Here is a 14,522-nt window from a genome sequence, read left to right on the forward strand (position 1 = left end):
CTTCCGGTAGGAAGAAAACAATGCTGTGACAACCTCCCCTACCTGCCTGGGTTTATTCAGGATGTCTGGCACACGTTTTAAATTGCTGTGTGGTTTTTCTTTGAAATTATAGACCTTTAGGCATTAAAGGCATCTCCCAGATATGGAAGTGCACCATATCCGAGGCCACGGTAGTTGTTGTGGAGATGCTGTATGTACCGTGTTGTGGCTGCGACTGGCTCAGCTGTTAAATGTTAAACATGGACAGCAGTGCTCAGACACTACTTTTAGCCTGCAGCTTTGAGCAGCGTCTAGTGACATCTCTGTCACCTGTGCTGCAGCCCGGGCAACCAGACCATCACACTGGACACATCCAGCAGAGCATTTCTGTGCCCGCTCCAGCCGATGCCTTATCTCCCCTTTTTTAGGACCGAGCATATTGGCGTCCCCGTGGCACTGCTCAAACCATCAGGTCCTGTCAGCAGCTGCTTCGCTTCGCCACTCATGCACAAACACTGCACATTACTGTCATTCTGCCATAAAGCCACAGCATAAAAACAAAGAAACTGTGACGTTAAATGATATACTGTCAAAACATATTGTTATATCTACCAACCAGTAATAGTGGAAGTTTAGTAAAAATGTTTCAGTCCTAATGAGGTAATTAAATAATTCACTATTAAATCACACATTTAAAACCTTCTGTCTTCTCGAAAGAAGCTCGTGTTAATTACCGTTCTACACTGTGTTGGATATTGTTGGAGCACTGATCAATTTGACCGAACAGTTGGGAAATCCTGGTTTTCTGTGAGGGAGGTTCATATGTTCAGCCATTTTACATGTTCTGTCTGCTAGCGTCAGGTGGATGGGGCCAGCTTTTAGTCCCCATCTGGTGCTCGGGGACCTCCTAACAACCTAATTACTGAGGGGTATCTTTGCTTTCCTGGACAGATTATAGACCCCATGTTGAACACTGGAGCACAAAATGTCTGCCGGCTACAACCGGCTGAGCGATGTTCTTTAGATAGCAGGATGTGGTTAGTTAACTAGTGTTCACCCTGCCTTGAAATGGAGATGTCCTGTGGAGTGCCAGCGTCATATTAGGCACATCCTCTCGCTGAAAACGAAAACGCTTCAGCATTTTGGAAAACAAAAGCACAAAGCGTGTTGTTATTGGGCACGGACCTATGACTAAACCTGGTTGTCTGTGTTTGTACATGTTAGATAATCCACGTATTCAATGGACATTTAGTGTTGTTGATGGACAGTGATGATGAAATGGTCTTTGTTTCATGAATATTTGTAATGGCTCATATTTCTGAATTTTAGGTGGCTCAGTCTATTTTTTTTTTTTTTTTTTGACAGCATTAACAGGGACTGCTTGACGCGAGGAAAAAGAACGCAATGTGCCGCATCTTCCTCTCCTGAGCCAAGTTGGGGTTGTTATGGCAACCAAAATCTGCTCCTATACCTGTTGCCATGGTTGAAAGAGACGGAGTGATGACGTTGTTTATTAGACAGGAGAATGCGTCTGCCAGTGTCGGGCCAGGATGTGGAAATACATACTAAAAATGGAAAGCAAAGGATTTTCTCTTTGTATATTAAATATTAATCACTGAGTTTCTGATAATGACTCCTTTCGTATCGCATTTACTTAATAAAGCAATTATTTAGCACTGATCAGATAAACGTATTATTAACCACTTCCAGTCTGTGCCCACTCTTGTCACACTACCAGGATCACAGTAGTGGTGTGGGCCCCTGAATGACATGCTGTGAATGTGATTCACTTTAAGGAACTCTGGTCACCCACTACCTGCTACCGTGTAGTGTGGGTGTCCCCAAGTACATTTTTACATCTCAGCATCCAGCACATTCCAGGGATTAGACTAGATTAGAAAGCTCATCATCGTTTGGTGTTAGTACAACACAAGTCTAATTCCCAATAATGCTACATTGTCGTAGCCAGTCCTGTCTAAATGCCCACACATGGCATTGTCTGTAGGTTGGCTCATTAAAGTGGCAGTTACTCTTCATTAATAGCCTCTGCAGATTGTTCCAGGAAAGGGGAATAGGGGAACTGGTAACCGAAGTCCCCTTCGTTTCTTCATGTCGTGGCTCCTGTTTCCCTGTGGAGGCAGGTCAAAGGTAAAATTGGGCTTTATTTAGCCACCTGCCTTGCTGTATCTTTTTCAAGGGAAGTACCCAAGATGGAAGTTGCTGCTCAGCTAGTGCATCCTGTTCGTGGTAGGCAAAAACCAGCGCATTATATTTTACCTATGGTTTCAGTAAAATGACTGGCGATTTAATCATCACATATTTGGCATGAAGCGGCTAGTGTTCTGGTTTTTGAGGTTGAGCTGTGCTTTTCTGTCAGCGTGACACCCACAGAGTGCAAAATGCAATCTCTGTCTCTCAGAATCTCCTGCATTATTGATAAGTGTGCTCAAATCCTCTGAACACACAAGGCACTCGGCCTGGGACACCTTGAAGCAAAGTCTCTCAAGCACACCCTCCTGTCGAGGAGGCACATCTGTCTTTAATTTGCCCATTAGCAAGGATTTCCATGAGACAATGATAATTAATGTTTTGTCACTTTCACTGAAGGCTAATTTGGGAGGAGTGAAACTGCTCTACAGCTGCAGATGTACAGTGTTTCTTGTCTTGTCCATCTGTTATTGCTCTGTTTGGGCGGTTGCTAGGCCTTTCATCACACCCCTCACTCCAGTCTCTGGCTGCCCCTCTCCGTTATTCTGCTCCTGCCTCTCACCCTACAGTAAAGATTAAGGGATGCATGTGACCATCTAGACTGTGTTTGAACTCTGCACAGCTTAATAGTCACAGTTAATAAGGAGGGTTGAGCAACAACTGGAGCCAAGGATATCTGCAAATATCCATGAGTCAATTCTTGGTATCTTTCTGCCTCATATCCAGTGAACATTCTGGAAAGCTTGTACAGTAGTCCCCAGGGTGCTGCCAGGCATGGTTGAGAAGGATGACGTGCCATGCGTAGCTACAGAAATTCACAAATGTTTGTGCATCAACAAGGGATAGACACAGAGCTTTTACATTGGTGCATATAGATAACTATTATAGATGGGATATGTTTATTCAACTCGGTTCAACTCTCACTGGTTCATAATGACTTTCATTTTCCAATATCACTGCTCTGATTGAGTAACAGGGTCTTGAGATTTATTGTTTACCAACCAGTATAAATCCACTGGTTTGTGATTTGTGGGTATTTAGCAACCCAATTAACACTAGTATTAGGAAGCTGAGATGTCTGAAGACAAAAGGTCTGATCGCTTCTAAATTTAAACTACAATAACATGGGAGTACTTGTCTGATTCACAGAGCAGGTTATTATCAACCATAAATTCTGTGCTCCTCCCCCACAGCTATTGCCAACCCTAAAGCCCCAAAGGAACCACCAAAGACCTTCAGCTTTGATTACTCCTACTGGTCACACACTACAGTAAGTCAGACCTTCCCTGATTGTAGAATTGAGCTTCATGTGTATATTATAGGCCTCAAACCCTACAGGTTGATTAAACCGTTATATATATTTTGTATTGTCTCTGCTTGTCCCACAGCAAGAAGACCCCTGCTTTGCATCGCAAAATCTTGTGTACAATGACATCGGTAAAGAAATGCTGCAGCACGCTTTTGAAGGCTACAATGTCTGCATATTTGCCTATGGCCAGACAGGAGCTGGCAAGTCGTACACCATGATGGGCAAGCAGGAGGAAGGGCAGGAAGGAATCATTCCCATGGTTTGTTCATCCCTCCCTTTGCTCACTGCACTTTAAGTTCTGTCTAACTTGGACTCTTGCCTTGTAGTTTATCATTTTTATGGATTGTTCATGAACACAGGCTCTGATAGTCTTTCACAGCTTCATAATTCTTAACCAGTTTGAGTCGGACTGTACAGACAGTGCAACCTTTCACATTGCTTTTTGCCTCTATAAGTGTGCGTCTTCCTGATATGGTCTACAAGGCTGTAGTGTGTTTTTGTTTCGGTCCTTCAAGCGTTTCTTCTGTTCCGCGTTCTTTTTCTGTACACACGCACCAAACAACTTATTTTTTTGCCTCTTAGCTCTGTGAAGATTTATTCGAGAAAATCAATGAGGACAACAACAAGGAGGAGCTGTCCTACTCTGTAGAGGTGAGATTTAGACTGACATGGCATGTGACCTCCCGTGTTAGTCTCTGTCTTTGGCTGTGACAATCTTGGTGACCAGACATCACTCAAACTACACAACACAAGTCTCACCCAAGACAAGTCTCAACACACACGCGAAGCAGACATAGATCAGCCTACCCACATTTTGCAAACCTGGATTATGTTATTTTTACATTGTTGCCCCAGACGACCTGATCTTTTATTATTTTCCCTAATTGTTTCTAGGTCAGTTACATGGAGATTTACTGCGAGAGAGTGCGAGATTTGCTCAATCCCAAGAACAAAGGCAACCTAAGAGTGCGTGAGCACCCTCTGCTTGGCCCCTATGTTGAAGACCTGTCAAAGCTAGCAGTCACCTCCTACACAGACATCGCTGACCTAATGGATGCAGGCAACAAGGCTAGGTAAGCAAAGTCCGAGGCCACACTGACATCATGCATGTAGGGTGCTAACCCAAAAAGCATAGACTAAACATTGATTGTCAACCACCAAAGGAAATGCGTATCTTATGTAATGTAATATAATTTACTCCCTGGGCATTTGTCACACAGTTTTGTTTAGGGAGGAGTGAACCTTGCCGTAATCTTCCTGTGCTGATACAGAACATGGCATGTAAAGCCCAGAGCTCCCTTCTATCAGTCCCTCTGCATTCGTCTTGTGTGTGATGTCCTCAGTATTATCCACCTCCACCACAAAAATCCCTTATGCTCCAATAGCTCTAAGAGGTGTAAAAGTATGATAATACTGCTAAAACCAGTTTAGCATTATTACTATTAGATAATGTTAAATAATAGGTTTTTTGCACATGGGTTTGTTTCCTAACCATAGCTCTGTGTGCTAAACTCTAGAACTGTTGCTGCCACCAACATGAATGAGACCAGCAGCAGGTCCCATGCTGTTTTCACCATTGTCTTCACACAGAGGAAACATGACAGTGAAACAGACCTCTCAACAGAAAAGGTTAGAGAAAAAAAACACTTCTGATTCTTCAATAAAATTTACACAGTACTGTGATCCCATGCTTGTACAAGTCTGTACTACATCTTCATACTCTTCCACAGCTTCATTCTTTCTTTCTTTTTTTTAATAAGAATGTTTCTGTTGACCTACATCTACGTGTGGTCATCACAAAAGGCAAAGTGGGGAAAAATTGACCTTTTGTTAGACTTGACTTCTAGCACTTCCTCTGACTGCCACAGTAACAAAGAGATTCCTAGATCTCATGTAAAAAATGTATTCCCTCCATCCCTTTTTAGGTGAGTAAAATCAGTTTGGTGGACTTGGCAGGAAGTGAACGTGCAGATTCCACTGGAGCTAAAGGTACCAGGCTAAAGGTAAGGCTTCTATCATAAGATACTGCATTAATAATCTGTTATTACTTTTTTGACTGTTTCAAATGTTTGTGTCTGTGGTTGCAGGAGGGAGCAAACATCAACAAATCTCTTACCACATTAGGAAAGGTCATTTCTGCCCTGGCTGAAGTGGTAAGTGTTTTCGCTCCTTTTTTCTGGTCCTCCTCCCCCCTCCTCCTCTTCAGCCTTCCTTGTACCATGTACAAACCTTTTCAAGGAATGAATTTGTGCCTGGCATGCTATAACGTCTTCCCTTCTGTTTTCTCTCTACTTGCCCTTTAAATGCTTGCTTACACAGGATAACTGTACCAGCAAGGTAAACCCCTTGACCTCTCGACCCATTAAACTGATTCCTTTCATGAGTTAGATTTGACAGCCTTTTGTCCTGTGCTGCAGTCTTTACCTAAACTATATGACACCTTCAGGTACCTTGCACAGGAGCAAAAGTGCATCAAATCAGTCCTTACCTCATATTACCTAAAAACATTTTTTACATACTATGGGCCATTCATCATGCATCATAGTACTGGTTATCTTAACTGCCATTCCCATTACTGTTGTTAATGTAGAAAGGCTTACACCAGTAGTCAGTTTAATTTTTCCAAGCTAAATTAATGTTGTTTTTTTTGCACAGAGCAAGAAGAAGAAGAAGTCTGACTTCATCCCATACAGAGACTCTGTTCTTACGTGGCTGCTGAGGGAGAACCTTGGTATGAAACCTGTTGAACCACGTGTCCTGGACACAATCAAAATTTGTTTGTACTACTGTGTAGTCAATTCAAATGTGAAGTGGATGTAAATAAATGATTGGAGTTGGTGTACATTAGTACTACTACTACCGATATAAGAAGTACTTTTTCAGTAGACCAGAACACCCAGCTCCACGTCTCCGATGACTGGAAGACAGGCACACTGTCTTTGCTCACACATACTTGGCATTTTTACTCTGTAATGCAATGAAAATCAAGTGAAACAATTCTAAAACCTTGTTCACGTCAACACTCGCTCCTGTCATTTTTATACCAGGTGGAAACTCCAGAACAGCAATGGTAGCAGCTCTGAGTCCTGCTGATATCAACTATGATGAAACCCTGAGCACACTCCGGTAACGCTTTCATCTAGAACCTATATAAAGACAGCACGGTTTTACATTATTAATTCAACTTAATTCATAATGTTTGTTTTGAATTGTAGCTATGCTGACCGAGCCAAGAACATCAAATGCAATGCTGTCATCAATGAGGATCCCAACAATAAGTTGGTGCGTGAGCTGAAGGATGAAGTGGCTCGACTGAAGGAACTTCTTCGTGCTCAAGGCCTGGGAGACATCCTGGACAGTGAGTTCTATGCTAGCGAAGCAAAGCGCATCTGCAGCCACACAGCAGCTATCTTTTCTCTCAGGGTCCTAGTCTCATTGCTCTTAGCCATCTGACTGTGTTTCCATAACATTGTACGTACGTTGTTGAATTTAGCAAAACTAAAAAGGCTTAAGCAGCATTTAACCTATTTACCACTGTGATGGTTTAGTATGCCTCGTTGAACAAGAATAACTTGCCTACTTGCTTAGCTCTATGCTTACCCAAACAAAACTTAAGTCCTTCCATCCACAGCAGTTCTTCTCATCCCTGGTATCGTTCTCATCCGGATCGTTAAAAATGTCTGTAACCTCTTCTTCCATTCTATTTGCACTGACCTCTAAATGTTTTCATCTTTTCCTGCTTCCCCCCCAGTTGATCCAATGGGAGATGATTACCCAGGAAGTGGAATTAAATGTGTGTATATGTGTCACACATGGCGTATAGCTACAGTATTTACCTTATTGATAGTGGGTGACATTGCTCATACCCCCATTGCCTCTAATAAATAAGCTGGTGGCTTTGCATGTAAATGCTAATCACAGCAGAAGCTTAATATAAGGCATCTCTTCTGGTAGTGTGATGATATGGCTTGGCATGCCACTTTGCGCTTGTGTTTCTCTAATTTGTAGAATGATGGGGGTGAGACAGCTACCGAATTTGCAGGCTCTGTAGTTTATGATTGGCTACCTTCGTCACCCTCATCATTTCCTTCTCATGCCACTTTAAAGGCTCACGTTCCAAGCTTCTTTTTTGCTGTTGGTCTTTCTGCTTTTTCTTATGTTCTACTAATGACCTACTACAGGTGACACTGCCCAGATCTTTAGAATGCAACTTCTCACTTCCCAAACTGAGGCTCAGAGCTACAGATGGAAAGGTGCATGATTTTAATTTTTGTAGTAACTGCATCCTAGGTGTGTACAGTAGGGTCCATAGACTTGAGATTGCATTAACAATCTGCGTAAACTTGGAATTCCATGTTCAGGTATTCATGAAGATATCTTAGATTGTTCATGTGTGCTCAGATGTTTGGACCTCAGTGGATATAGAAAGGTGTCAAAGCTTTAGGCAGTATTTAATAGTTAGCACCTTCCTTTTTGTGAAGCTTTTTTGACTAAAAGTAGATGTTGACTGTTAGTATCGCACCATGTATTAGTTGCTTGTTGGTCATGAGCCATCCAGTGTCAGCCGCATACATCTGATTGGATTAGTTTCTTTAGTCTTTATGGGGCGTAGTATGATTTACCCAAGCAGTCCTTCAAGCCATCATATCAACATGAGCTGCTTGACCTTTTAGTGATGCTGCTGTAGCTTGTTGTGTGAGTGTATGTATGTATGTATGTATGTATGTGTGTATGTATGTATGTGTGCGTGATGATTCAATCTACTCGACTGTGGGCTGAACTTTGGCAGCATGTGTCAATGACTCCCATCTGTCCTCCCTCCGGGCCCCTTGCAGTCCGAGTCTCCCTCCCATCTGGAGTTGATACAATCGTAGCAGTTTTTACCCTGTGTTTTCATTCATTTTGGAGTTCAAGACAAACCAAACAAGTGAGATCTTCGTAATCTACAGCATTGCACACACTAGAAATTAAGTGCTCAGAGTTAATTGCCTTGCTATGTAATTCATGCTTACATAAAATCAGCCCTCTCTGGGCTAATAGAGTTGTGGTAGCCAGAATCTGGAAAAGAACATGGAGTAAAAACTGCTGCCTCCTATAAATGAACGTTACTGAGTGTTTGTCTTAACCCTCTGACGAACAGCGTTTGTCTTACATGGGTCTTCCCTCCTGTTTGTCCTCTCTCTTTCTCCATGTCCTTCCCTCTTCTCTCTCCTGTTTGATATTCGGTTTCACCATTACTCAAAATTAATTTTCCTCTCCCACCCTCGGCCTATTCCACCTTCTTCTGTATTCTTTTTTCCTCCTGCTGTTGGCTCAGATCTCAAAGACATTCAGAACAATAAGAATAGATACTTGATAGCCTCAGAGAACCAACGCCCTGGCCATTTCTCCACAGCCCCCATTGGTTCCTTGACAGCTTCTCCATCCTCTGGGTCACTGTGCAACCAGGGGGGGCTGCAGTCAGTCACTAGCATCCAGGAGCGCATCATGTCCACTCCAGGAGGAGAGGAGGCTATAGAAAGACTCAAGGTAAAGAAGCACACCAACTTTAAGGTCTTTATTTGCTCACTAGATATTTGAAGCTAGCGGTTATGATTTCCCATTATATATTATTATTAAAGAAATCCATTAAAACAAATTGCCTTCAAAGATTCTTCACTAGACTAATAAGGTATAGTAATATATGTTTAATTTAGCCTACACATTGACGTCGGGCAATCTACATGTGGCCTCTGAGGTTTCTATTTCTCACTCTGCTGATAAGAGAGCAGGATGAGGAGCTGTAGTTTCCATGGCAACCTCATGCCCAGTCTGTCCGTCATCCACTGACGTCAAGCACCACACACGCACATACAGACAAAATTGGACCAAAATAGATCAACTCTAATTTGCTTTCAGCTTAAATAATGAAGAACATATTGATATTCTAAATTTGTTCCAGCTATTTCAGTGATGTAAAGGAAAACATTATGAAAGTTTCTGTAAAGCATAAAGGGCAACATATAATATCTAACTGTTTTGAAAGGATGAACACCACTTATAGACTTTAGTTTATGCTTACTGGAAGGACTTGTGGGGAAATTCATGGTTTATTTTTTAAGATGAACAAAATTGTATTAGAATTTGTCCTAGACCAGTGCAAGAGGTTTGCAGCTTTGGAATATCTTTTCTTTATCTTATTTTCCTATTAAAGTTTTAACCCTTACTGTTTCTTTCACGCTTGTTTTCAGGAGTCAGAAAAGATCATTGCCGAGCTCAATGAAACCTGGGAAGAGAAACTGCGAAAGACTGAGGCCATCCGCATGGAGAGGTCAGATATTCTGTCAGAGTATCTACCACTAGGAAGAGATTCTACGAATGCCTCCATCTCTGCATATATTCTCCCTGCTCCATCTATCTTTTCACCCCTCTGCTTTGCTTATGTCTCATTTCCCCTGCTCACATTTTCTTTCTTACCCCCTTCTTTTACTTCATACTTTGCTGCCCTAACACCCTTTACCAACTCATCTGTAGCAGATGCATCATCTGCAGACCTTACACTGGCTTTACATCAAGCCTGACTGCTGCCGTTCGCTTCCTTTTGACATAATACTCTCTGTATTGCACTCTATCCCTTAAATGTCTACCAGCTTAGTTCAGGTTGACTTACCATATTGTTCTTACCATGCTTTACAATAGGGAGGCCTTGCTCGCAGAGATGGGTGTGGCAATCCGAGAAGATGGCGGCACGCTGGGTGTATTCTCTCCTAAAAAGGTAAAGCAGACACCGGGTGGAGGCCTCTTTCACGTTTTCCACGAGTGATGAAACATCGCAACCTTCCATCCTCACTTCCTCGTTTCTGTTTCCATAATAACATTTTCTAGTTTTTTAGCGTATATACTCACTGTATCATCCTCCTTCCTTCTTTCCGCTCCTTTTATCTGCTTCCTTCACATGCACAGCTTAGCAATGAAAGACCACTCGATGAACAGTTTGATTGTTTTCCTAACAAGAAGGTTGGTTTTATTTAACCAGCAGACAAGTTTCTTTTCCCACATTAGATGTAGTCATATAATAGACAAAGCTCTGTTACATATCTAGTCTTCTTCATTTTTTGCACATATAGTGATTGTTTCCTACAGTATTTTACAGCCTTGATCCATATGAATGTTCTGCGATTTTTTTTTTCTTTAAGATTTAGTATGTGAACTTAATGATAATTTCTTTTTAGATTATCTAGTGTACTGTAGTATTTGAAAATGTGGATTCATAATAATAATAATAATAATGTTGTATTATCTACTACTTCTTATAGTACTGTCCATATGCTCATTAAAGTACTAGTCCCCCATCATCTTTAATGAGAGCAATCACTACAATAGGAAACAATGTATGCTTTCATCCCTTCACTTACATTTCACTTCCATTAACTTTTTTTTTCCTTTTATTCACTGCTGTTCCATGGCTTAGCATTTTCTAGAGAAGCCTTGTGAACTCTATGCAGACTTTAATTGGGTGTTTTCCCTGAAAAAGGTTGGTGATTTGGTGTAGCTGCTAGCATCGTTTGTAGTAGTATGTATATAGTATATATTCATATATTCAGTATAGTATATGTTTCATATTCTAGAGTTGTCAGGAGTTGACGATCCATTCACTTACATGCACTTGTTAAAACAAGTCAGGAAGCCTCTTCTGAACCATCTGCTGCATTTATAGACGGATTTATGGTTTCTTACTCTAGGAGATTAAATATCACTGGCAGGCCCTCACCAGTATTTGATATCAAGCGATGCCAGCTTCATTACAACTGCTGTCTATTCATGAAATCCTAGAAATGTTGCGGTAAACGATTTACCTCTCATCGTTTCTAGACTCCACACCTGGTGAACCTAAATGAGGATCCTCTCATGTCAGAGTGTCTGCTCTACTACATCAAAGACGGAATTACGAGGTAACCAAGACCTGTGTAATGACACTGGAACGCTGCAGAGGTTCAATCACCCCCGGGCACGGCCTTTTTTTTTCCTCTTTTAAGAACCTGGAGGAACTTTCACAGTCACAGAAATCTCTATAAAGACCAACCACAGCTGAACAATGCTATTTTCTTCTTGGCCCCTTGCAGCTGCTTGCTGTTGAATATTTTGTTACCTTTTCTCTCCTTGCTGACTGTAAAAGATAAAAGTTTGCACATGAAGACGTCTGTACAGTACATGAAAGGCAGCTTTCTCCTAAGTGATGTTTTAAACATTTCTATTTACTTCTGCTACTAAGGATTAGTTGAAATGGCTGCCAGTCAAAATGGCCCCTTTGAATTTCTTTCTCTCTCTCTCTTTTTTTCAGGGTTGGTCAGGCCGATGCTGAACGGCGACAGGATATTGTTTTAAGTGGTGCTCATATCAGGGAGGAGCACTGCATCTTCCATAGTGAGAGGAATGCCAATGGAGATGGTGAGGCACCACACAAGACCAGATACCTGCAGCCTATAAAGTCAGGGAAATGGGGCTCCTTTTTTACACAACTGAAACACGACTCCCTAAATAATAACAATCAATAGTGCTAGTGTAGAAGAAAAACAACAGCCTTTTAAAATGACTCACTCATGAGTGTGTGTGTGATGTGTTTTTTTTTTTTTTTTTTTTTTTTTGAAGTTATCGTCATGCTGGTGCCCTGTGAAGGATCAGAGACCTATGTAAACGGCAAGCGAGTGGAAGATGCAATCCAGCTTCGTTCAGGTACGCTGTTTATGAACCTACTATCACAGGCTTTATAGTAAATGGTGGACGGAAAATATACAATTAGGAAACTTCATAAAGAAAATGTTGGAGTTGTTTGTTGCAATTATTGTTTCTGTCACTGATGTATGTGTATTATATATTTTTTTTACAGGTAACCGTATTATCATGGGAAAGAACCACGTATTCCGGTTCAACCACCCAGAACAGGCCAGGGCCGAGAGGGAGAAGACACCATCTGCTGAAACCCCTGTGGAACCTGTTGATTGGACGTTCGCTCAGAGAGAACTTCTGGAGAAGCAGGGAATCGACATGAAGCAGGAGATGGAAAAAAGGTGTGCAATAAGGCGCTTCGCTTTTGTCCAGATTCATTTCTAGTTCTGCAAGAACCTTCATTACCTGGCTTCCATTTAGGGATTGTAAATGTCGTAAATTTTTTTCATAACTTCTTCAGGCTGACTGAGATGGAAATCCTGTATAAAAAGGAGAAGGAAGAAGCAGATCAACTTCTGGAGCAGCAGCGACTGGTGAGTTCAAATAAGCTGTTTATTCAAACCCTCTGAGTTATTAGCATTCATTTAGTTTTGTTATTGATTCTATGTTTGCAGTAACACAAACTTAAACTGTAATTTTATGACGTATTTAGCGAGTTATTTACATTTCAACAAAAGATCTGGCTGATCCACCTAGTTTGAGGTGGGTGTAATGCACTGTTGTTACATTTACAAAGTTAAAGAATTTAAGAAGTGGTGCATTACAATTGGATGGTTCACATGGTCTGTTTAAATATGACTAGTACTAATTCTCCCTCTGAGCTCTGACATTTGAGATGTGTGAGTGTGCAAATCATACTTTTACTCAAAGCGCATGTCTGTTCTTCTTGCATGGAAGTTTTTTTTTTCCTGGTTTGAGACAGATGAACTTCTGCTCGATTTCTTCTTGAGTTTGACAGCTTTTTCTGTAGCTGTTTGAATAGGACTTAGATTGTAAAGCTCTTTCCCCTTTCGAATTCCCTGTTTTTCCGTTCTGTGTTTTCTATAGTGGGTCTGAATCTTGCAAAACAGCAACTTAGAGTGAAAGTAGATTTGATATCATGATCAAAGTTGATTTGAACAGACTGGACACTGCTCATTATTGTAACACACACCCTTGTAATTATATGGGGAATGCTGCTTTTGCACGGTTCACATTAATAGCATGTTTTCTTAACTCATTCAGTACCGGTTCTGGGCTAAGTTGCAGTGTTTGCAGTTGAGCTGGACAATTCTGACGTGGCTGTTGATTTGCTTGGATTAGATTTCTACTCTAGTTTCCTTGCTCTGTTTTTGTCCTGAGTTTCATCTCTTCAATGCAGTTGCTGAACTGTACAATGCATTGTGATAACAAACGTTCCTGCTGTAGTTTTCGACAGATAGTGACAATGTGGTTTCTCATTGACTTCTTTGACTACCTTTCCCTGCTAGCCCTACCTGGCATTTGCGTAGCATACTGAGGGCACAGCTCAACTACCGTTACCACTGCTCACAGCTGAATCAGTGAATCACAAACCTTTTTCATTTTCTGATGGTTTATGTGCAGACATACAGGTATAGGTTTCAGACCCCTCCCCCCTCCAACATAATCTATTTATTTCTATTTATGAAATCGGACAAAAAACATGAATAATCTGTACCAGCTGGTTGTGATCTGTAATGTGCATTGTCTAAAAAATGAGAAACTGCATTTTTTAAACTAACATCTTTCTTGTAGTGGATTAACACTTACCCTCACATTGCCTCTCCTCTCTACTGGCTTTCTGATCAACTGCAAGTACACTCTGTCTTCTAACACACCACTAATGCTAAAGTCACTCAGACCTTCTGGACTAAATGGGGAAAGCTCCAAAAACCCATCTACATGCATGCCACTGTACCATGTTTGGGATCCAGCTCCTACACCACATTTTTGAGTTAAAGACCAGGATGATCAGCAACAATCTGCTACTGATTTCCTTCCTAATCGTGATAGATGTGCTTTACCTTTACTTTTAATAATAATATGCAACATTGGGAACAATTTAATCAATGCTACTATTCCCATGACCAGAATGAAAAGCAGTTTTTCAGAAAATATGAGAAGGATTATCTGACAAGAAAGTCAATGGAAGCCACTGTTTGTTGTACTGTATGTTTATGTTTCTATCTTTTGTTTGAATATAAGTCTGGAAATGGTTTTGCATATTAACATACATCTTGTACTATGAAGATGTATGCGAAATATTTAAATGTGCCCATTATATAAACAATTCTGGACAAAAAAACTGTCTAAGCAGTAA

At 41.1% G+C, this 14,522-nt stretch overlaps 1 protein-coding gene across 17 annotated transcripts in view; it reads left to right on the forward strand.

Annotated features, from left to right (window-relative positions):
• kif1b (kinesin family member 1B) overlaps positions 1-14,522 on the forward strand; it is a 41,745-nt gene that overhangs the window by 8,150 nt on the left and 19,073 nt on the right. For 7 of the 17 annotated variants that reach the window (XM_029155059.3, XM_029155044.3, XM_029155054.3 and 4 more), the window contains exons 3-22: positions 3,381-3,457; positions 3,576-3,755; positions 4,079-4,147; positions 4,391-4,569; positions 5,014-5,125; positions 5,422-5,499; positions 5,584-5,649; positions 5,816-5,833; positions 6,152-6,227; positions 6,544-6,622; positions 6,712-6,854; positions 7,248-7,289; positions 8,814-9,025; positions 9,727-9,806; positions 10,175-10,250; positions 11,348-11,427; positions 11,817-11,923; positions 12,125-12,208; positions 12,363-12,543; positions 12,663-12,735. In XM_029155059.3, the coding sequence (XP_029010892.1) occupies positions 3,381-3,457; positions 3,576-3,755; positions 4,079-4,147; positions 4,391-4,569; positions 5,014-5,125; positions 5,422-5,499; positions 5,584-5,649; positions 5,816-5,833; positions 6,152-6,227; positions 6,544-6,622; positions 6,712-6,854; positions 7,248-7,289; positions 8,814-9,025; positions 9,727-9,806; positions 10,175-10,250; positions 11,348-11,427; positions 11,817-11,923; positions 12,125-12,208; positions 12,363-12,543; positions 12,663-12,735 (2,012 nt within the window). The remainder of the gene's footprint in view (positions 1-3,380; positions 3,458-3,575; positions 3,756-4,078; positions 4,148-4,390; positions 4,570-5,013; positions 5,126-5,421; positions 5,500-5,583; positions 5,650-5,815; positions 5,834-6,151; positions 6,228-6,543; positions 6,623-6,711; positions 6,855-7,247; positions 7,290-8,813; positions 9,026-9,726; positions 9,807-10,174; positions 10,251-11,347; positions 11,428-11,816; positions 11,924-12,124; positions 12,209-12,362; positions 12,544-12,662; positions 12,736-14,522) is intronic. The other 10 variants (XM_029155049.3, XM_029155050.3, XM_029155056.3 and 7 more) reach the window with 6 other exon arrangements.

Source organism: Betta splendens, chromosome 7 (genome assembly GCF_900634795.4).
Source record: "Betta splendens chromosome 7, fBetSpl5.4, whole genome shotgun sequence".
Classification (NCBI taxonomy): Eukaryota; Metazoa; Chordata; class Actinopteri; order Anabantiformes; family Osphronemidae; genus Betta; species Betta splendens.